Raw genomic sequence first — 24,433 nt, forward strand, 5'->3', positions numbered from 1 at the left:
TTCTGGGTATGTTCTCAATGATTCTGAGAAGATTGCTGAACAGGGATGTTCAGGAAATCTCTTTCCTGAAGAAAATTCTCAATCTTTTGACATAGCTCCGGTCGTAGAAGAGACAAAAATTAGTATTGTCTCGATTCCTCCGATGATCGAAAACTTTGAACCACTGAAAGAGCACGGGTATTCCCTTCCTTATTGGCAAAATTCGCACCTACAAGATGAAGTAAAGCAAGAGATCGAGGAAACGGAAGAAAGAACTGCTGACGCAGACGAAACAAATGAAATTCCAAATTATGTGAGACCTACTGCATCAGAAGATTTCGGATCTTCCAGATCAAATATATTAGAGATCAAATCAAAGAAAATTAAAGAAAAGAGGCCACAGAAACCAAAACAGGTCAAAAAAGTACCAAAAGAGAAGCGTGCGAGACGTAAAAGTTCGATCAAACGTGGAATATTCAATTGCATGCTGTGCAATAAGGTTTTTCACACCGGAAATTCCTTAAGACAGCACATGACAACAATCCACTTGAAAACCAGGGAGTGTCAATGTTCCGTCTGCGGCAAGAAATTTTCCACAAAAGCCATGCTACAGCGACATGAACCAATTCACGATAAAAACCGTGCGACATATTCATGCAAATACTGCAATAAAACTTTCTTTAAGTCACCGAAGGAACATATGTGGCTGATACACTCCATTCCACACAATGTTCAGGACAGAATCTGCATTTGCCAATACTGCAATGCTACTCTGGAGGACAGACTTGCCTACTACGAACATCTCAAATGTCACAGTCTCGAGAAGTACACCTGTCGCTCATGTTCAAAAGAATTTTCATCTTTGGATCTCTTGGGAGAGCATGAGGTAACTCATATCGATACCAGACCATACGTCTGCGAAATATGCGCAAAAACTTACAAAAATATGAAATCTCTCAGTAAGCACATTAATCTACATTGTGGGGGTAAGAAAAGGTATGAATGCGATTATTGTGGCAAAAAGTTTTCCACTTCTTTCAATCGGAAGTTGCATGTGAGACTCCATACCGGAGAAACTCCCTACGAATGCACCAAGTGTCTGAAACAGTTCCACGACAAGAGAATATGTGCTAAACACTTCCTAAAGTGCTCAGGAAATCCTAACAAGCCTAATATGAAAATTTGAAAACAAAAAAAAATGAATTTTTTAAAGTTTAAATTAAAATATTGAATTTGAAATAAACTCCAGAAATATTTGATATTTCTTTTTTTTTCAATTGGGGGAATGTGGTTTGCCTCTGAACGAAAAATTATGTTAAAAATTTAACTCTTTCCGGACCACAATATATCCAGAGAACGAATTTCAGTAAAACTCACTTTATTTTAAGTCTTAGTGGTCAAATATGATACTTTTGTAGAGAAAGAATTTTCTCCGCCTCTGGGAAATTGGAAAACTCATGGGTACTCTCGTCCCCAAAAGAACGAAAAGGAGACAGACTTCAATTTTCCAAAAGTTCATAATATCAATTTTGTGAATTATTTTTGCATGTCAAATGACTCTTTTACAATGTTAATCACTGAAACATGAAGAATTATTGACCACTATCTTGTGAGAGGACCAGGAAGTGGTCAAGAAGACCACTTGCTTGTCAACAGATTCCTCAAAATATTTCACACAAAAACACTTTAAAACACATTTCTCTCAACACGATGTTAAGGCCTCTACACATTGGGAGCAATTTTTGTCAAAAATTGCATTTTTGACAGAATTTTGACGTTTCTGCCTACAGCACTGCAGCCAATTTCCTTCAAAAAAGCAATTTTTGACGAAAATTGTGCTCAATGTGTAGACACCTTTATTGTAGACACGTTAAGCTTTCTCAAAAGCATAAAAGACACTTCCTGGACAATCAAAATTCACCAAAATCAGAAAGAATAGGAAAAACTTCCCTGAAGGCAATCTCCCGCGCTGCCAAATGCCAAAATTATCGGCCATATTGGCAAAAATGTCGCTCCCGCTTGGAACTTTGTTACAAGGTTGGTGTCAAAAAGCAAATGGCGGGTATTGGCGGGATAACCTTACATTTGACCTCTAGATTTTTGGGGACGAGAGTACCCAGAGTACCCATAAAGTTTGAACAAGTTTCTTGAAAATTTAAGAAAAAATTATTTTTCGAATTGATGCAATGTGTAATTGTTAGTTATCATAATTATTGGCCCGAGAGGTTTTTCCTTATTCTGGTCTAGAAATATCAAAAAAGTCACAATATCTGCAAGGAAGCAGAAAATCAAAAATTCACGATTTTTGACCAAGAATATCTTAGCTCAGGAGTTAATTGGGATCCTGCAAAAAAATCCTAGATTTGGACATCTTTATAGTTTGTAATTATCCAGAAGAATCGGATTTTTATCGATTCTAAATAGTCCAAAAATATTCTTTTTTCCATGGGTACCCAGAGTCCCAAAAAGGAGACGAAAGAGTTAACCCATTCCTTAACATGGTATTATACATCATACGTAACTTGAGTGATTTTAGATAATTTATTCCAGGGCAATTGATATTCGAATTTCTGTCGGAAATGGATTTTTAGTTACTTTAGCCTTTCAATGACTTGGAAAAAATAGCTCGATATTTTAATCTCACAATTTGTTGTTCTTTTTTCGCTTCGCGTGAAGTCATGCAAAATTTTTCTCAAAATGGCAGACTGAAAATTCGACATCCCGTCGAATTTGTTAAAATTGGCCTTCATTCTTTTTCCTGATTTGAATTCTGGTTGCCAATGTGTTTTCTTGGATAGTTACTCTATCGAAAACAATAGAATTTGTAATGAATTAATGTACAGAATTTAAATTCAGTGACCGTTAAGACACGTGTTTGAGGGCGGCTCCCCGCGCCCCCATAATGGATAATTTTTTTTCTTTTCAAAAAAATCATCTATTAATCTGTAGGAAACTAATTCCAAAGTATGAACATTCTATCTCAAGTATTTCTGGTACATTGACTGAATGGGTTAAAAAGGATCAGAAAATTTATCTTGATTAGTGTGAAAAAATAATAATTTGCAAGGTGCATGCATAAATTTGTTTTCGTAGTCTTTATTATGTGTAAAAATTGAGATTTATGAAAATTTGAGTTGCTGCTTCCATTGCAAACGTGCGACAATGACGTCACATCCACATCCATTCTGGTTTTCGGGAAGAACTAAATGTGAAAAAAATTGGATCCACAAGAGGTGGAAACGGTGGAAAGCTAAATTTTCAGGGATCAAAAAATCGAGAGATTTGCTCTTTTGATAAAGTCAAAGCAAAAATGTGTAGAAAAAAAGGATAATAAAGTTTTATAATGAAGTTTTCTAAGTTTTATGAATGTTTTAAGCTACAGTTTCTTATCAGCTTGGAAAAAGTAGTTCAAGAGACAAATGGTGTTGGTTATTTAGTTTTATTTTCTTTAATTATTTCGCGATAAAAAAATAATCTGTATGTTTTATAACGTTTCAATACAAATAGGGTAATTTCTTGCATAATAGTAATAGAAAAGTTTAAATGTTAAATATTCTCTTATATATATATGATCTTAGATGGATTATTCAATTTTTCTTAAATTTTTTTTCAGTTTATTTTCCCGCTCTTTTTGCGTATACCTGCGCCTTTTTTTTTGGCGCCAAAACATCTGCGCCATCTGTACGCCGGGATTTCGATCCGGAGATATTTGCAGAGATGACGTCATTGTCGCATGTCAAAAATCTCCAGGCGATCTTGGGAGGAGGAAAATAAGCCGATAAACAGGTGCGTTTTTGGAGTATATTTTTACCATCCTCGGGACAATTGTCCATGTCACTAACCTCTCCTGTAGTCAATCTACCCGACTAGCGCTAGAGTGTATCATTTTATATACTCCTTATCACTAAATTTCGATACTCTCGTGAACTTGGTGTGTTCCACTGCCCGAGATTAGGACGTGCTCCAGTGTGGGTATCTCAGTGTCTGTGTGCGTGTTGAAGAAGCATGGACAAGTGGCTGATAGCACTTATCAGTTGGGCAGAGATTTACCAGCTGTAATCTCAGTGGTAGAGCCGGTGTCTTTTGACGGAGGAACCTCCTGGTTTTATCGGGAGCCAATCCACCGATATTTTGGTAGTGTCTAGCCAAAGTGTTATTGTAGCCACTAGTCCGGACAGGGACAAGTTGAAGGGATATTGCAATAAAACCTGAAGATATGTACCGAAGAGGTGAGAATTTGTGGCTTCTTCAGATGCACAAGAATTCTTTCCGTGAAGCGCACATTGTTACCCTCACTGTGTCTCTATTTCCTGCACAAAATATGATCTTTTTTGCTGTGATCTCTGTTTTGTGGTGTTTCTGTGATCTGGAACATTCCTACAGTGATGTTAAAATACATGATTTATTTTAATACACCGATTCCCAGCAATAAGCACACAAAATTAAACCACATAAAATTGTTATTGCTGTTATTATTCGTATGTTTTGTCTACATACAGTGAGCGCAAAAATAATAGAATCACTACATGCTTCTTAACATTATAAGGGCAATATAGACAATACCCAAAAAAATATTCTTTAAAAAATGTATTTAATCATTCCTGATTTTTTTTAGTCATTTCCCTTAACAATTAATTAAAATTGGCAAAAATAACATTAAGATGTACTGTTTTTTTTTAAATTTATTCAATGAAATATTTATTTTAGTAATTCAACCCTTTCCGACAAACTATTATGAACGCAGAAACACCTTATTTTTATTTGCAATTAACTTATTGGGACTGAATTAAGCTCTGGTTTATCCGATGAGATGAAAAGGTAGTTTTACTGAGTAAAAATTTGAGTGACAGATCGGCTAATCGGCGCCGATGTGTCTCTGCGATCGGGTGATCGGCAACCAAAAGGAATCCTGAATGGGTGACCTTTTTTGAATTTATTATTTACTTATTTGTTAATTATTTAGTGACCGAAAATGATTTCCCAAAAAAATGTACAGTATTTAAGGTAAAACTAAGCAGTAAAAGAATCAATTTTCTAAGTAAAAAAAAATAAATTTGGATAGTCAAATATTGAAGTGTGGTCAATACAAAAACCTATAAGTTTACAGAAATGGGTGTACAGTAGAGTCTCGCTATAGGCCATCGCTCTATAGTCCACAATTTATCGACCGTTGATTTCAAAACAATGATTTTAAGTTACGTTATGTTTTTTAGTATGCGACATGCATAATTATTTTAATATTTTTGGCAAACTTTATTAAGTAGTTGTGATAATTGTGATCCATAATGAAGAGAGCGAGGACAAGTACCACAATCGCAAAGAAAGTGGAAGCCGTCGAGCAATTTCAATACTAAAAATCGTTGATAATTTTAAAAAATTACATGGACTGTGCGACTCAAGTGTCAAATTTGAAACCAAATATGGACTATAGCGAGACTCTACTGTAATTTAAATAATTAGCGTATGAAATGTTTGCAGATAAAATAAAAAGCTGTACATATTTTTACTGAAATTATTTCTAACACGTTCTAAACAAAATTAAGATTTAACAGACACTTAAAAAGAATTCGGTTTGAGTCCCCTTTCGATTTTCCAAAATATTCTGACATTATTCTTTTTTTAATCTCATTCAGTTAATTTCATTTTACATATTTTAATATTAAGAATAAAATGCCGCTGATTAAAGTTTACTCATGATACCATTTCTTAGGCTCGCAGTGAGTCAAAACAAGTTGAAGTGCACATGGCAATTGGTCGAGAACAGTCGCAAAGATAATCAGAACCAGGGTCCCCATAGCTCAGGTGGTAAAACATTCGTCTAGATAGGACTCCAGTTCAAGCCTAATATAATAATAATATATTTCTGATTCATGTCCCTGTACATAGATTAGTACATGATGGATGGACGCAGGAATTTTTTCCTGTATATTTGGGTGAAATTTGTCGAGTTGGGAATCGCTAGTTTGATTGTCATCTCTCTCTATAAACAAAAACAAAAATTTTTGGGATTACGTACCGAGCGAACAGTATTCTGTTCAAAAACATTTTAAAAGAAATTTAAATTTTTGTTAATTAATGGATATTAAACAACGGACTCCCCAAAACCCGTGTCTCCTGGGTAAGAAGGTCTGTGACCTCAAGTTTTCACCTTGTTTCACAGTACTAAAAAAAAGAAAAAAAACTCGCAATCCCAATAGGGATAATTTAAATTTTGTAATAGTTCTTTTAAAAGAGTGTTGTTGGAAATCCAATAAATGTAGTTTATCTTATTGGTTTTCCTAAAACTTGCTCTTAATAAATTTAAAATTGAATAAAAATATGACTGAAAAAAGCTTTTGCCAAATAATTATGAAAAGGATGTTCTTCCATTCAGAACATTCTTTCAATTGGATCTTGTTAAAAGTTAGTCAAAAGGATGTTTTTCAATATGAAATATATGAAAAAGTTTTGTCAAATTGATGAACAACATCCTTTTGACAAAATTTTAACAAGATCCATTTGTCCGCTTAACACATTTTTTTTTTCAAAGTATATATTGCTTAGTGTGCAATCTCAAACATTAAGTTTCTCTATAAGTGCCTTGCTCTTCCGGAAATTTCCCAAGATTTTTTTTACAGCATTTTGTTCGTACAGGCTACTGCTTTCTCATTCTCTCGCATTGTAATTTTGAGAAACATAAGAAGTGTCCGATATTACAAACAGTCCGAAATTTGGCATAATTCTCCTACTCTGAAAAAAGTCTTTTCAAATTAAAAAGAAAAGTTTGTCAAAAGGATGTTCTTCTGTACTGAATATGAAAAAGTTTTGTCAAATCAACGGCCAATTGGATCTAGTTAAAAGTTTGTGAAAGGGAGGTTTATATAATAATAATAATAATGTTGGCACAAAATTCAATGAAGGAACAAGGTCTTCCCGCAAGGGGATTTCTAGACATGTATTATTTTTTCTTGTAAGGGATGGGATTGTCAGTCCCATGCCCGTGGAATCAAGGGCAGTGAAGCTCGCTGGATGCAATCCGAACACCTTTAACGGCAGAAAAATTCCTGGTGACCTAAAGGGGTTCGAACCCGGGACACTTGCACCATAGAGCTAGTGCTCTACCACTTTACCCATTGAGTGCCCAAAAGCTAGGCAATCAGTAAATAAAGTAGTTTTCATTTTTTTTTTAAATTTGTAACGATTTTAATTTGAATTCTAATTTCTTAAGAACTTTAGAAACTTGAGAAAATTTGCATCAAGGTTTGCATCAATTTGTATCAAGGTTAAGTGGTACACCAATCCAAGAAAAGTGTCTCCCTTGAAAAGCATTTAAAGAAATAAACGTAAAAAAGTCACATTTCTCTTGACTTCTAACCGAGAAACATAGAGAGAAAAGTGTTGACTTAGAAATTAAGAAACTCTCTTATCAAATGTAACTGCTGTATTATTTGAACATTCACCCTGGCGAGTTAGAACAACCTAGAACTTACACTAGGGAGGTTTATACATATAAAATAAGGGAAAAAGTTTTGTCATTTGTAAAGAACATCCATTTGACAAAATTTGAATAACATCTATTTGTCTGCTTATTAAAACTTTTTCTTTCAAAATAGTTATTGCTTTGTGTGCAATATCGGACACTAAGTTTCTCGAAGCATTTTTCTCTTCCGGAAATTTCCCAAGATGTTTTTTAACAGATTTTCGTTCGTAAAGGGTACTTTTTGTTGCTTTCGCGTTGTAGAACCTCTAGAAAAAAAAATGAAATTTTGAGAAATACAGTAGACTCTCTTAAATTCGGGCATTTGGCACCGAAATGTCACTCGAATTAGTGATAAATTCGGGCAACAAACTTTTTGAAATGCAACGATTTTCTGTTCATCTGCATGCACATATTTAATATACATACTCATATACTTATATTGTAAATTGCATGAAAATTCCATAACGATGCAAATTACATCAAAACTAAGATAAACTGTGGCAAATTTAAGGATATTTGCTTCATTCAATGATCACAATCAACCTTCAAAAATGTCGATAAACTTTTTTCGAATTTAGGGGAATGTAGGCATGGTTCGCATAAAGTGAACCTTCAAACGATGCGAATTTTCTCTTTGTTTGCAAAGAACTGCACAGTAAAAAAAATTAAAACTATTATAGTGTGTAATCTTTCACACCACTATTATAGTGTTAAATTTGGAAAAGGTGTTTAATTTAAAATTGTTTAATATAAAGTAGTTGATTTTCAAGATGTTGAGTTTGGAATTGTTGAATTTAAAAATTGTTGAATTTTTATGTGTAAATTCAAAAATTGTTGAATTCTGTTTATTGTTAAATTTTCTTTTCATTTCGAAGATTTTGATTTTTTTGTCTTTAGACATTTTTATTGGTTTTTCCCTGTATTCGGGATCCCCCCTAATGCGAAATGATTACATCGGATGCTCGGATCTTCACGATATACTTATTATGCATATAAATATTTGATGTTCTATATGACTTTTGCCCAATGAAAATCATCTCGACTGAAGTATAAGTCTTAATTGGAAATTCAACAATTTTTACACAACTTTTGTTTAAAAATTCAACAACTTTTGTCACAAAATTCAACAACATTTGTCTGAGAATTCAACAACTTTTGTTTAAAAATTCAACAAATTTAGTTGAAATACACAAGGCTTCACACTATAATAGTGTTAAAAATTATGATCAAACTATAATAGTGTTAATTTTTGATCATGTGACCATAAATACCATAAAGTTGTGTATTTTTTCACACTATAATAATGTGAAAAACTGTAGTCATACCTATAATAGTGGTAATTTTTAGAATTTGTCAAACAGTTTTAAATCACGAAACATTGTTGAAAAATTTTTATGATTATAACAGTGAGAAATTTTACACCGATCGCAATTAAAATTTATGCGATTTCACAATATTATAGTGTTAAAATTTTACACATTTTCAAATTAAACAACATTGTTGAAAATTTTTCAACTAATAGTGGTGATTTTCAATCCCGTTACAATAAATTACCAAAATATTGTGCATTTTTTAAACATTTTTAAATTAAACAACTAAAATGGTCGATTTTGCACTATTATAGTAGTAAAATTTTACACAATTTTTTACTGTGTGACTTACCATTTCTTATCTCGTCTCATGATCTTAATAGTTATCTATCTTATGGCTAAGAAATGACGAACTAGCTTTTTGCAAACTAAGAGAAAATTTGCGTTGTCTGAAGGTTCACTCTGTGCGAACCATGCCAACATTCCCCTAACTGCCGCCCGAATTAAACCCGATCTCAAAAGAGCCGAATTAGCGAGTCTACTGTATGTGTCCGCTATTCCAAGCTGTCCGAAATTTAGCACAGTTCCCTTATACAATACTGAACATTTTAGAAGTTGCCTCATTTTCGTTGCGATTCTGTCTTATGATTTTCGCTTAAGATTTTTTATATTACTTTAAAATTGATTAAATAATATACCAAATTTAAATGTGTGAAATTTTGCAACTGTCCCTATTATTCTTGCGACCACTGTATATTTTTGTGTACATAACGAATACTCAGGAAGAGAAATGTTTTATTCACGAAATTGTTTTAAAAAAAAATTTGCAAATGTGTTTTATGGATTATTTTGTCCACACGACCAATTAAAGAGATGATATCACAATGATGTGTAAATTATTTTATACGCACTAGCAATGTATTTTAACATCTCTGTCCTTTGTCCGGGATCAGAAAATGTAATGCATCTCTGCTTGGGATCTCTTGCAGTGAATGTAAGTGAACCGTACGAGGAGAGCCTGGAGGACATGGACGACAGAGACAGCATATATCTGGACACAATCTCTGTGGCGTCCGAGGCGATTAATCGTCGATCTCTGACATTGTCTCGTCAGACCATCTACCATTCAGCTGAGGATCTCTATGAGGAGAATGCAGGCCTCAATGAAGAAGATGAATTTGATGGTCCAGCGCCAGTGCCGACGACGAAAATCAGCCCAGCAGCTGCAGCATTGACTGGCAACAGCCTGACCAAGTACTGTGATGTTCCGGGGAAAAATGATGAGGTTTCTGCACTCCTTATTAAACAAAAACAGACGATAACTTATTCGCAGTGGAAAGCTAGGGTAAACGATGATTTTCTCTCTCTGCCCAACAAACATTGCTGGCTGGCTAATTGGACAGAATCGCGCACACAATTATACCCTAACCCAACTCCGTGTTCTCTTGGTGCCTGGGATTGCTCTGTTTTTTAATCAGTCCTTGTACTCTCTTTCTCTCTCTCTCTCTGTGATTCCCAAATGGGGCTCCTCGTAGGACTCATAACACACACGCACAGTTTTGTCCTGCGAGTGACTCTGATAATCAGCTAGAGCTAAACTATTGCAAGTTTTCTCCTTCCTCTTTGACCTCCTTTATCGCCCTTTTGTGGCATCCTGGGTGTGGACCTTTCCATTAGAATAATTGAACAGAAAAAAAAGAGTTGAAAGGAATTTTTAATGTAGCTTTTTAGTGTCTCATTTTTTGTAGAAGGCAAATAGCTTTGTTTTATTTCAGAGGTCGAATATTTCAGTGATATTTTTAATAATGTCATTTTGTTCTTACTTGGGGGCTCAATATGTTAAGAAAAACTTCAATTTGTTTCTATTGTTAATATAATTTTTTTTTTAAATATTTTTTTTTTAGCTTTTAGGTTGTGTTCTTAAATGTAAATAGTATGAGAAATAATTTCAAAAGGAAGGGAAGGGTATTTGGTAGAGTATATTTCTGAAAGATACACCAAAATATTCTAATTTTCTTTTAATTTTTCTACAAAATTAAATTTTTATGGATTTTAAATTGTCTAAAAAAATAATTTCCTACACTGAGAGAAATCCAAAAAAGTTAAAATAACATTTCGGAAATGTTAATTTTACCCTGCATTATTGTTCCGAAAACGGTGTAAATATTATGCTGAAAAATTAATACAGTGCCCGCTTCGTAATCCGGATGATTGGGGGACAATTTGACAGATGTCCGCTTCGTAATCCGGATGGATTTTTTGAATTTGTTCAACGTCTTGAAAATATAATACAAGGTTTTTTTCCGAGAATTAGAATAAAAGTTTTAAAGAAGCTTAAAAAGACAAAATTAGAGAATTCTATGCTATTATACTTCATTTATTGAACAAAAACTTCACAGGATAATTCATTCTCATTGCTGAACACACATGCATACATAACCTCAAAATGATTTTAAAGGTAACCGTCGATAACTCGTCCGGATTACGGCGATCCGGATTAGAGAGCGGGCACTGTAACAATATGGACATTGCTTTGGGTAGTATTCCGGCCACTTTGAGTGAAATACCGGCCACCTTTTTTCAGACCACCTTTTGTGACGCAACGGGTAGAAAATTTCAAAACGTCAATCGGAACGTGTGTAATATTTAGTTTAATACGTTTATATGACCCACAAGCCCAAAGATCTTCCGTATAATTTGTCCTGAAGACCTGAAGAGTAGCACCTCAATTTACGCGCAGATTCCCGTAGCAATTTGCCCTTCCTGAACTCTTCCAAAGCCTTTTCCACATCATCTTTTTCATAGAAGCGATGTTTTTTTCTCTGAACATTGTAGAACCCAGGAATTGAAAAATAAAACACAAAATGAATAAGAAATGTAGGAGAGCAAAAGATGTTGCCGGAATTGGCAACACTACCTCACCGGAGAGACGCTCACAAACTATATACTTTTTTAAGCGAAATACAGGATCCAGCTGGGGAATTTCACCCGAAACTTAAAGATTGATTCACTATTAACATAAACAGAAGCAATATTTAATGAAAACTAATCAATTTTCATGAAAAACTCGAAAGGAAAACCTCTTGCACTTCACCACAAATCGTAAAGTTTACAAGTTTTTATAACGCAATTTAAATTCAAAGTATACCTAAAATTTAACGGTCTTTGTGTTAATACATCCCAAAAGGAATAAATATTTAAAAGCAAAATGAATTCATTGACTATTCGATGATAACATACATAATTTTAATTAATTTAATTGCATGGCCGAAATTACACTCAAAGTGGCCGAAATTAGAAGCTGGCCGAAATTTGGCACACTTCCCCTATGATAAATATTTAAGCTAAAAAATGACGATTTTTTAAATTCTCATATTGAAAATTAATTTTAATTATTTTTTATACTTCCAGTTTTTTTTTTTTTTTTTTTTTTTTTTTTTTAAGCAAAACCATTTTGAAAAAGGAAACTACAATACTCAAACATAAAATTTTTCGTTATAGTGGAAATTATCAGTCATTGGTGTCGTCAGAAAAATTACTTAAATTTTTGGGCTATTTTTTGTCCCTATCGTTCATATAGACAAAAAATACACCAAATCAGACTCTGTTTGCTTTTCGATGTTTAGATGTAAGACGTTTTAAAAGTTCTGTTTATCGGTTTCATTTTTATTGCTGATTTTCGGTCAGCGAAAACTGTCTCGTCGTTAAAGGGTTAAAAAGGTGTAAAATTAACATTAAAAAATGTTGATAAATATATCTTTACACCTTAAAAGTGTTAAAGTTATGAGGAAAAAAAGTTAATGGCACCCCCGTTTTTTCTCAGTGTATAGTTATTCATATTTTCCTTTGGGAGAGTCCCAAAAGATTCGAATGAGCTAAGATGATCCTTCAAAATTTTTCTAAACCATTTTTTTAAAGTCATGAAAATTTCAATCGAACTCAGAATTACAGTTCTGTCTCTTTATATGCACACTCTCTATATGCACAGCTTTTGTGTCGGTTGCATTCAAAATCAATTTGTTTACATTTTGACAAAGTAATAAAGAAAATTATTTTCTTGGTAATTAACTTTTCTCGTTTTTAATTATCTTAATTTTATTTTTTCTGTCTCATATTATAGTTAAAATAACACGGGGAATTCTAGAACAATAAAAAAATAAAAATGTTTTAAAAGAAAGAAAAAACCGTTGGGAATTTCAAAAAAGTTGTGCATATTCAGAGAGAGAACTGTCAAAAAAAGTACCCAAACCGTGTAAACAGACGGAATTCCCACGGGAATTCCTATGAGATTTTCCATTCCGGATGGGAATTCCGGATGGAAATTCCCATATTGAACTGTCAAATTTTTACCATCCGCTCTATGCGCCTCTGGTGGACTTCAAGCGCAACACAAAAATGCTCCGAAGATTTGAATTTCAAATTTTGTTTTTTCCGAATATAAATAACGGAATGTGTATTTAGAAGATATTTTACGTACTTTATTTTATTAAAGTGGCTTTATTATACCACAAGGATATTAGTAATATTATCTATTAATACATTTCATGGAAAAGCTTTTAAAATTTCTCGAGAAATGATTAGAAACGTTGTTATAGCGTAAATATCTTGTCAAAAACCCCCAATTAAAGTGGATAAATCAACGACAGGCTTTGGATATCTTTGCTGATAGGACCTATTGATTAATTTTCGTTTAATTGTAGTGCTGATAATTTAAAATTTTATAAAGTGTTGGAAGAAAATGTATAAAATATCCCTGGGTGACCAAGCAGTCAATTCATTCGGAACAGAGATGTTTACAAAAATTAGTTAATTGTATAATAATTGAATACAAATTGTTTTAAAAAACAAGAAGACTGTAAAATATTTTAAAATTTTATTTCCAAAAAAAAGTAAACAATAAAAAATATTGAAGTAATATTTTATATCCGAAAAGGCAGTTTATATGGTTTCTGGCTATAATTTTCATCAGTGAACTTCGATAGTTCTTACTATTCTTTGTATTTCCTTATCTACATTATTATATTCTTTACATTTTTTAATAATGGGATTTATTGAAAAAGATAAATTTTGAATCTGCCTTTCCAATCATTTAAACTTCTTCTGAAATGTTATTGATGAATATTTAATTTAATCCAGAAACACTAATCCTTTCAAAATTATTATAGTATTATTATTCGATTTCAAATTTGCTTTTAAAATCAATGTTTTGATCACTACAGGAGATTTTACATGTTTTTTCATATATTATTTGCTTAAAAACACTCCAAATTAAATTTTCGGAATTCTCCGGAAGCAAAAAGCTATCTCGAGTGAGATAGCTTTTTTCCATTTTCCGTGTAAACAGACGGAATTCCCACGGGAATTCCCACGAGCAAATGGTAAATTTGCTATACAAGCGCCCTCTGCAAAAGTGCACGAAACTGCCCGAATGTCTTGAAATATTTTGAATTTCAAATGGAAATTTTCCGTTGGAGGGTGAAATATTCAATTTTCTAAAATGGAAAAAAGCTATCTCGCTCGAGATAGCTTTTTGCTTCCGGAGAATTCCGAAAATTTAATTTGGAGTGTTTTTAAGCAAATAATATATGAAAAAACATGTAAAATCTCCTGTAGTGATCAAAACATTGATTTTAAAAGCAAATTTGAAATCGAATAATAATACTATAATAATTTTGAAAGGATTAGTGTTTCTGGATTAAATTAAATATTCATCAATAACATTTCAGAAGAGGTTTAAATGATTGGAAAGGCAGATTCAAAATTTATCTTTTTCAATAAATCCCATTATTAAAAAATGTAAAGAATATAATAATGTAGATAAGGAAATACAAAGAATAGTAAGAACTATCGAAGTTCACTGATGAAAATTATAGCCAGAAACCATATAAACTGCCTTTTCGGATATAAAATATTACTTCAATATTTTTTATTGTTTACTTTTTTTTGGAAATAAAATTTTAAAATATTTTACAGTCTTCTTATTTTTTAAAACAATTTGTATTCAATTATTATACAATTAACTAATTTTTGTAAACATTTCTGTTCCGAATGAATTGACTGCTTGGTCACCCAGGGATATTTTATACATTTTCTTCCAACACTTTATAAAATTTTAAATTATCAGCACTACAATTAAACGAAAATTAATCAATAGGTCCTATCAGCAAAGATATCCAAAGCCTGTCGTTGATTTATCCACTTTAATTGGGGGTTTTTGACAAGATATTTACGCTATAACAACGTTTCTAATCATTTCTCGAGAAATTTTACAAGATTTTCCATGAAATGTATTAATAGATAATATTACTAATATCCTTGTGGTATAATAAAGCCACTTTAATAAAATAAAGTACGTAAAATATCTTCTAAATACACATTCCGTTATTTATATTCGGAAAAAACAAAATTTGAAATTCAAATCTTCGGAGCATTTTTGTGTTGCGCTTGAAGTCCACCAGAGGCGCATAGAGCGGATGGTAAAAATTTGACAGTTCAATATGGGAATTTCCATCCGGAATTCCCATCCGGAATGGAAAATCTCATGGGAATTCCCGTGGGAATTCCGTCTGTTTACACGGTTTAGAAAATTGAATATTTCACCCTCCAACGGAAAATTTCCATTTGAAATTCAAAATATTTCAAGACATTCGGGCAGTTTCGTGCACTTTTGCAGAGGGCGCCTGTATAGCAAATTTACCATTTGCTCGTGGGAATTCCCGTGGAAATTCCGTCTGTTTACACGGAAACTGTGCATATAGCGAGACAGCACTGTATTGCTTACCCAACTGTGTTCCGTCTACTGCTAACTTCACTAGGGTAAAATGAAGTAATTTGGAACCATTTACAATTTGGGACATTTGACATTTTCTCACTGTTTTAGAGATTCAAGAGGAGAAAATCTGTTCCTTTTCTCCTAAATCGTCTTTTTCTTCTAACAATGAGAGAATCTCAAGTGTCCCAAATTGTAAATGGTTCCAAATTACCTCATTTTACCCTACCTATATCCCGTATAAAAACTAAAATATCAAGAATTGCATAAATAGTATAATTAATTATATATTAAATTGCACAAAATTAAAGATTTTTTTCAAAGATTAATGACAAAATCATATTTTTTAATAGGATGCGTGGATGCCTAATGGAGTACAGTTCAAATTTTTAAAGGGGTGATTAAGCGTTTCTTTTAAAGTTCACTGAAGCTGTGATCTTGTGACCTTACGATCTTGCTAGAGAAATAGAACGAATTTGCGATCTTAGTGCAGAAATCGTGCGATTTTACGATTTTTGAGCAAGAAATAGCAATACAATTTTTTTACCCATAGTTCCCTCAAATATCCGTTTAGTCACCCCTTCAAAATTTTAAAAAGAAGAAGGATTCATTGAAAAAATGTAGTAAGTTAGAGACATGTTACAGTCTGCTTCGATAGATAAAGAATAACCTATAAGAAAAATAATAATATCTTTAACAAATTGATAATAACTTCATAACAAAAAAATTTCAAATATTTTTTAATATTTCTAATTTTCTTGAAATTTATTGATATATTTATTTTCTTATACTGAGAGTAGCAAGGGTGGTGAAGGAAATATGTCCTCCGGGCGCAATAAGGCGCCATGATTAGGCGCGCCCTAAAAATTAGATAGAAAAAGGAGTGACAAAGCGTTACATTCCATAATTCAAAAAAATGCTGATAGCTTAATTAAATGCTATCCCTCAACAATATTTTTGCATCAATTTCGGATAACAATTTGTTATCGGTTATGAACCGATTCATAACGGATTGGAATCATTTCGGGATTATCAGTAATTACCAGATCTTTTCAAAGAGTTTAAATATGATACCATTTGGTCGAGAAATATGCTCTCTAGAGCCTTTTTAACCTTTGACCTTGAAAAAACTGGTATTAGGAATGATTCAATGGTATTTTCGTATATGAGCAAAATGTCAATTCAATGTTTGTCCAGTAGGGGAATTCTATAACAATATGACAATGTCATATGACAAATTTAAAATTTGTTATGTGGTAAATTCGCCTGAATTTATCGAAAATCATATTCAACTCCGTTACTAAGAGTTTAATAGAACTGGTAATGATTATTCTATTCTCACTAAGCTTAAATATTGTCCTGTTCCTGAATTTACCATGAAAATTTGTCATATGACATTGTCATATCGTTACAGAATCCCCCTACAGGGAATCCCTAAAATATATCCAAAAATGAAAAAAAAAATCGCACAATGCGTTTTCAAGCAATCCTAAGAAAAACATGATTTTGTTTGGGAAGGGTAGGGTTGGGAAGAAATTTTTTGGTACCTCAGCGTTAAGACTTCTTCATTTTGCCATAACTTAATAATTGAGTGGAGTATGAATCGGCATAAATGGGCCTTAAAAGTTATGCTAAAAAACACTGATAAAATGGAGTTAACTTGGGCACACAATTTTTTTTTTTATATTTTACCGCTGAACAAATTTATCCTTTTTCGAAATAATTCACAATCATTTTTTAGGGCATCAAAGTCAATTGTTTGAGCATTCTGCAAAGTACTCCTTTTCTCTAATTGTCTCCCGTTATGCTTTGGTGTTAAGTTTTTTATCCTTCCTTAAGTATGGAAATTTGGAAAAATATCCATTCCATTTTGTTATTCAAACGGTTAATGAGGAATGTAATAAGGGCAATAAGGTAATACAAGGAATCGATATTTTTTACGAGGAGAAAAATGTTCTTTCGTAGTAATGAGACAATCAAGAAGAACAGAAATGAAAGTATGTAATCACTATGTAATTTCCTATCCATTTCACTGCACAAAAAAGACATTGAGGCCATTTACACTACCGCATTGGATTGAGATTGAATTGTCTCAAAATCCGGTTTGTAGAAAATTCAATCAATATTCAATGCAGCGCTGTAAATGGCCTTATTAACTTTTTAATTTAATCAGGGGTAGGCGTTACAACATGCAGCGAGCTTACTTAATTAGTTTACATATAACGGGACTATGTCAAATTCTGGACAGTTTGCAATATCGGACACTCCTTTTAGTTTTCAAAATTTCATCTTATAAGTTTATTTTTTAATCTGCAGGGATTTATAATGCCAAAGAATCAAAGATACCGTCTTGGAACAATATAAAAATACACAGACTATACAAGAATTGCTGATTTAAGTGACGAACTAATTACGACAACTGCTAATCCAACCAATTATCTATATTTAATATTTTTTATATAATTTTAAATATATATAAAAAAGAATGATTAAGTAGTCCTTAAGTTTGCAAATAAAACTTTTGGAAAACCAAAATTATCAATTCGAATAAAAAAAGGGGTGGCAAAGCATCTTAGACTATGCGAATTGCTCAAACTCGTGACTGAGATGCTATACCTCAAAAATACTTTCGCATCATTTACAGTTTACTGGTTCTCAACCGATTTTAACCCAGTCATAAGTCTTTGAAAAGATCTTCTAAAATAGTTTTAAGATCAATAGAATTGGTTTTCGTATCAAAAAAAAAACTTTTTAACATTTGACCCTGAAAAACCGTTATTAATAATGATTAAACAGTTTTTCGTATAAGGACGAAATATCCGCCTGGACAAACTCTAAAACATATCCAAAAAAAAAATCGTAAAAAATCGCACGACGCGTTTCCGAGTAATCCCATAAAACATGGTTTTTGCAGAGGAAAGGGAAAGTGGGGGGAAAATGAAGGGCATGTTTACGATCCTTATAGCGACCAGCTTTAGGGAGTGCTCGAACTCACGAGAAAGAGCTATCTGTTTTAATTTTTCGTTTCCTTTTTGGATACATTGCGCTTTACTACCGATAACATTGATTGATAAAATCATTCTGAAATAAGAAATTTCCTATGAAAAGTGTTTAGGATTTAAAATAATTTAGCACGAGTAATAAGCTTTCGAACAAAAAAAATTAGATCCGGGAAAGGTAAATCTTGGTACTATACCGACTCATGACCGATTAATTCCGATGCAGTCGGGTTGAAAGTTTCAAGATCTTTCATAAACAATCCAAATTTAGGCACATCGGTTGAAAAATAGGCCCTCCAAAGTGGTTAAACTTTGATGTTCGGAAATTCGACATCGAAATGATTTTCGAACGTAGGTGTCCAAGGACGAAATTCGCCGACTACCTCTCAAACATATTCGAAAATGATTCCTGGCTCTATAGAAAGGAATTTAATTATACAGGGGGATCCGAAGTGTCCTTATAAACAAATTTGTAACAATCTGAAAGTAGTTTGAAAAACCTACGCCAGAGGCACTGCCAATTAATATAGAAAAGATCCCTATTTAGCAATTTAAAATTGACTTAATTTTGAGAGATTTGAAGTAGATTTTTACACACTTTCTTCGCTTCAGCTCTCTCTGAGACTTAGATTTGGGGGCTCAAAATTAAAATTGAGCATTAAATAGGTGAAGGTGATGCTTGCTAAGGAAATGCAATATTTTCCATAGAAGATGAAATATAAGTCATATCGATTTCAAGTCTTGGCGAAGAAGCTCACGTAATGGTCTACTGAGAAATTGATATTATCCAAGTGAGCTCAATACGTAGGAAGATACAGGTTCTTCTTTGTAAAGTGTGAATGGCACTTTGTTCACCTTCTCAGAATGATTCAGAAAAGCTTCATTTGCAATTAAGTGTGGAAATATCGCGTCAAGAAAACACTATCGTGTCTACATTTTTGCATTTTTTTCATTGCTAACTCCACAGTCAGCATGTGTCTTTCGTAGCATATTAATCTAAGTATCAATAACTCATTTTGTGAAACATTTGATTAGTTCTCAACTTTTGCCATTTTCCCTGTTGACGAATAAAATGAAAATTGTACTGGAAAAAATACCAATTGTGCGAAGAAACTGCGTAAGTTTTTGTTCATTTTTGAATTGAGCCCGTGATTCGTGCGTTAATCGACCTCTGAAAAAAGAGAAAGAGCCATTTTTGTGTTTAAAGATAACTCTTTGTAGCTTTTTGGCTTTTTTAGTTTTTTGTGCAGTGAAAAGTTTTACAGTCAAGGGCGATTTATTCGGTTGTTATTTTTTTTATTTTAGTGAATATTAGTTGGAGTCGGAAATGGTGATTAAGTACTTGATTCTATCTTAAAGATGTACATTGATATTATTTGGGGAATACCATACATATTCTAGAGTATACTGGAGAATATCTCAGTGGAAGAGGCCTTCTTCTGTGCATTAATTAAAAATTAACACTTTATTGTCCATGTGGATGAAGTGATGAGTAAAATTTAGCAGAAGAGCGTTAATAAATTTGCACAGATTTGTCAATTGAAACGATCAGCTGGCTTTTTGGCTACGAAGGAGTTTCCTTTGCGTGCCGATTAAGACTAAAAATGCGCACAGTTCAGTTGAGTTTGAGTCTTGTGTGGGATAAGAAGTGATCCGATTGAGAGGAATTTTGGCCAAATGGGAGTCTTTTTGGCAAAATTCATCTCATTTCGTGGCCACAGGAAGGGAGAAGAATTTGAATTTGTACGTGTATGTAGACATTTTTGAACGTGATTAGAGAAATCTTTTCCTGTTTCAATTTCTTCCGCTTGAAATTGTCTTGGGTTCCATATGGAAAGAAATGCCATGCGGAGAGGGTATTTTGGGTTAGATTATAAAATCAGTGATGACGCATTCCCCGGCAAAAAGCTGTAAATTGTGAGAGAGAGAAATATTCTCTGGTAGTGATTTTATTTGATGTGCAATACGATGGCGATTCATACAGAATTTGCCGAAATGATTTACGTGTCTCTCTCTGAAAATTTGTTAATTTACTCCTCAAATTGTGATGAATTTCTGTGTTTTCCCTCCTTGTAAATAATTTGAGTAAGAGTTATTTAAGAGTATATACTATCACAGTGTCTAACTTGTGAGATTCATCGTTCATGCTGAGAAATTCGATTTAGTTTTTTTTTGTAGACTCTATTTAAGTGTTTCGTATATTATATTTGATTGGGACAATTTGTTTGGGGTATTTTATATAAAGCGATAGTGTAAAGTAAACAATTCTTGAGTTTATTATGTATTGAGAGAAGTTTAAATTGTGATGCATTAAAGTATATCTCTTCAGAGATGAGAGAAAAACGTCTACACAGAAAAAACATTTCGTAAAATTGTTCATAAATGTTTGTGAATTCTTATTGGCTACTAAAAAGTTCGTGGAAGTTTGTATCTTTTCAGAAATATTGTTTGTAGTATGATCACTTTTGGCGCAAACATTTGTTCGTACATTTTGATTTGTTTGTCAACATTTTACGAACAAATGACAAAATTTTACAAATATTTTTCTGTGTTTACGAACATTTATGAACGTTTGTTTGTATAAGGACAAAAATGCTCGCCAAGTGATGGAATTACGAACATTGTTTGCGAAAAATTACAAACTTTTACACACTTTCTTTTGTGGGTTATACGATTTACGGTCATTTCATAAATCCCCACACAGAAAAAAATCGTATTGGGAACTTACGAAATGCTCATAAATAGAATAACCCACTAAAAAGTTCGTAAATGTTTGTAATTTTCTACAAACATTGTTCTTAACGTGATCACTTGACAAGCATTTGTCTATCTTTTACAAACATTTCTTCGTAAATGTTTGTAAACACTTGGAATAAATGCTCGTAAAATTTTGTCATTTGTTCGTAAAGTTTCGTCAGACAAACCAAAATGTATGAATAAATGCTTGTAAAAGGACAAAAACGGTTCGTAAAGTGATCATATTACACTCACTCAGGCCCGGGATTATGCACATTTTCGGGACCAAAAAAAAAAAAAAAAACGCGCGAAATGGCATTATGCATCGAGAAAATTTACACACAGGAGATTTCTTTTGAATAAATCGGCCGTAGAACGAATTTCGCGCGGAATCAGAACAAAAATATTCAATTGTTTAAAAGAAATGGAATAACAAACAGTATAATTTTTGACCAGTGTTATTTAATGAATTTATAAAATATTCAAAAATTTTGCTTTAACTCTTTCCGGACCACAACATATCCAGCGAACGAATTTCAGTAAAACTCACTTTATTGTAAGTCTTAGTGGTCAATTATGATACTTTTGAAGAGAAAGAATTTTATTCGCCTCTGGGATATTGGAAAACTCATGGGTACTCTCGTCCCCAAAAGAACGAAAAGGAGACAAACACTCAATTTTCCAAAAGCCAATAATATCAATTTTGTGAATTATTTTTATAAAGTTTGAACAAGTTTTTTGAAAATTTAAGAAAAAATTATTTTTCGAATTTATGCAATCTGTAATTGTTAGTTATCATACTTATTGGCCCCGAGAGGTTTTTCCTTATTCGGGTCTAGAAATATCAAAAAAGTCACAATATCTGCAAGGAAGCAGAAAATCGAAAATTCACGATTTTTGACCAAGAATATCTTAGTTCAGGAGTTAATTGGGATCCTGCAAAAAATATCCTAGATTTGGACATCCTTATAGTTTGTTATCATCCACAAGAATCGGAATTTTATCGATTCTAAATAGTCCAAAAAAATTCTTTTTTCCATGGGTACCCAGAGTCCCAAAAGAGACGAAAGAATTAACCCATTCCTTACCATGGTATTATACATCATACGCAAATTGAGTGACTTTAGATGATTTATCCCTGGGCAATTTTTATCCGAATTGCTGTCGGGAATGGATTTTTAGTAACTTTAGTTCTACAATTACTTGGGAAAAATAGTCCGACAGAGATGAAAATACATTTTGTTATCATTTTCTTGCTTCGCGGAAGGTCATGCAAAATTTTCGCTCAAAATGGAGAACGAAAAATTCGACATCCCGTCGAATTTGTTAAAATATTGACCTTTTTCCTCTTTCCTGATTTCAATTCTAATTTACTTCTACAAACTTTTTAGTGAGATATTACGTTATACGAGCATTTTGTAGGGCTCTGTAAGGATTAACAAACATTTACGAACAATTTTACAAAAATTTTTTCTGTGCAGTAGGAGTACACGAACAGTTACAAATAATTTTATGAAATATTTTTTTCTGTTATATACTCATTTTAATAAATGCTTTGTGATTGTCGTTTCTGTACACGTAAAACATAAATAACTCCATGAATTAAAAAAAGCAATTTTCTTGTTCTCATAAATTTCTAAAATCTCATTAGGAGTGTAATTGAAATATCTGAGTCATATTAAAGTATTTTAATGTAAATTTCACTGAAAGCCTGGAAAAAATTTGTCATATGAAGATAAGTTTAATCTCTTTTGTGTAGAACGATTTATCAGTAACAATACCACACTATTTCATCTTGGAAGGGTCATTCTATAATTATAGTTTATTGACCAAGGTCTTGTTTGTCGTACTTGATATTTAAGTAATACAACTTATGAAAAAATAAACATGAATTCTTGAGAATTTATTACTTGTATTCCATATGACATATTTTTCCATATTTTTCTTTAATAGCAGATACTCAAAAGCATATATTTCCTAAATTATCCTGAAAAGAAATCAGAGAAAAATATTATATGGTGAAGATTAGACAAAAATATAATATATAGGGAAAGTACACTGAAAACGCTATGTTTTAAAGAAATATGGATCTAGTCATAATTTAATTTAAATCCAAATTTGTTTTGTCTAAATAAATAACATTGTGTTAAAGTTCAGCTTCCTTTAGTAATATATTTGTAGCCCCGGCACTCCATATGCTGACTTTATTCTGTTACAAAGGTTTCTAGTCAAAAAACACTTTTAAATGGACTGAAAGCTATTTCGTATACTCAGGCAAAAGTTTTAAATTTAAATCCATTGAATTTTGCAAATTCTAAATTAACGTAAAAATATAACAAATTTTGAATCAACCTTAGTCAGTTCAAATTATGTTAAAAGCACAATGACTAAGCTGAGACACATACCATAGCCAAAAAAAATCATAGGATATACTTAACGGTGCTATCACACTAGGATTTTTCACGTTTTAATTTTAAATTTAATTGAGCCAATTGAGCATATTAGAATTTCTAGATATTTACTTGAAAATTCTCAAGTCAGGACGCATTTTACAAGAAATTTGCTCAATTTTAAATAGTGCCGCGAGATTTTTGATTGTGAATGACTCCGGAAAATGTGTGATAGTATTTAAAATGTCTTATAAGTCACTTATCTGTTATTCAGAAGGATCTCCAAAGCCAGAAAAAATATTTGTAGGCAAAGGGCTCATGCAGCAACTCTCATACAGTCTTATTGAAAATCTGTATGAAGTCGTCCCAACTGAAATTTCTGAACATAACAATTTCCTTCGAATGGCTTTGGAGGAACTTAATGAATTACTCCCGATACTTAACCCATTCAGTCAATGTACCAGAAATACTTGAGCTAGAATGTCCATATTTTGGGATTAGCAAGAAAACAATAATAAAATGTATTATCATCTCTGTCGAATTATTTTTTCCAAGTAATTGAAGGACTTACACTCAAAAAAATTTGTGAGTGAATTCGCTTACATTTGGGATGCGCCAAAAGGACTTCCACTTGGTGTGGTAAATTTGTATACAAATCGTAAGCGTTTTTAGCAACATTCTGTAGATTCATTTGGCATCGTTTTGTTAATAAATTTGCTATCAAAATGCACACAAAAATATGAATTTATGGCTTACAATATGTTAGTGATTTTGTACTCAAAGTGTACACA

The 24,433-nt window shown here is 32.5% G+C and overlaps 2 protein-coding genes and 1 long non-coding RNA gene across 8 annotated transcripts in view; 2 read left to right on the forward strand and 1 right to left on the reverse strand.

Moving 5' to 3' along the window:
* Window positions 1–6: 6 nt before the first annotated feature.
* LOC129806981 (zinc finger protein 239-like) lies at window positions 7–1,243 on the forward strand. Its single transcript, XM_055855917.1, has one exon. The coding sequence runs from the start codon at window positions 143–145 to the stop codon at window positions 1,163–1,165; it is 1,023 nt and encodes a 340-aa protein (XP_055711892.1). The 5' UTR covers window positions 7–142; the 3' UTR covers window positions 1,166–1,243.
* A 2,429-nt stretch (window positions 1,244–3,672) lies between these two features.
* LOC129806985 (uncharacterized) lies at window positions 3,673–9,748 on the reverse strand. The gene is made up of 3 exons (XR_008752219.1): window positions 9,660–9,748; window positions 3,822–4,356; window positions 3,673–3,734 (listed from the first exon to the last, which is right to left on the reverse strand). It is a non-coding gene; the product is annotated as an uncharacterized LOC129806985 (long non-coding RNA).
* The window catches only part of LOC129806982 (anoctamin-1), a 37,901-nt gene continuing 17,611 nt past the window's right edge, over window positions 4,144–24,433 (forward strand). Inside the window, exons 1-2 of one of the 6 annotated variants that reach the window (XM_055855918.1) lie at window positions 4,144–4,208; window positions 9,738–10,093. In XM_055855918.1, the coding sequence (XP_055711893.1) occupies window positions 4,196–4,208; window positions 9,738–10,093 (369 nt within the window). In that variant the 5' untranslated portion in view covers window positions 4,144–4,195. Of the gene's footprint in view, window positions 4,209–9,737; window positions 10,094–19,433; window positions 19,634–20,111; window positions 20,266–20,483; window positions 20,602–24,433 lie in introns of those variants that run through there. The other 5 variants (XM_055855919.1, XM_055855923.1, XM_055855920.1 and 2 more) reach the window with 5 other exon arrangements.

The sequence above is a fragment of the Phlebotomus papatasi genome, chromosome 3, assembly GCF_024763615.1.
Source record: "Phlebotomus papatasi isolate M1 chromosome 3, Ppap_2.1, whole genome shotgun sequence".
In the NCBI taxonomy this organism is placed as follows: Eukaryota; Metazoa; Arthropoda; class Insecta; order Diptera; family Psychodidae; genus Phlebotomus; species Phlebotomus papatasi.

Coding starts and splice junctions, on each gene's coding strand:
- LOC129806981 (XM_055855917.1), top strand. CDS start 143: ATGATCGAAAACTTTGAACCACTGAAAGAGCACGGGTATTCCCTTCCT.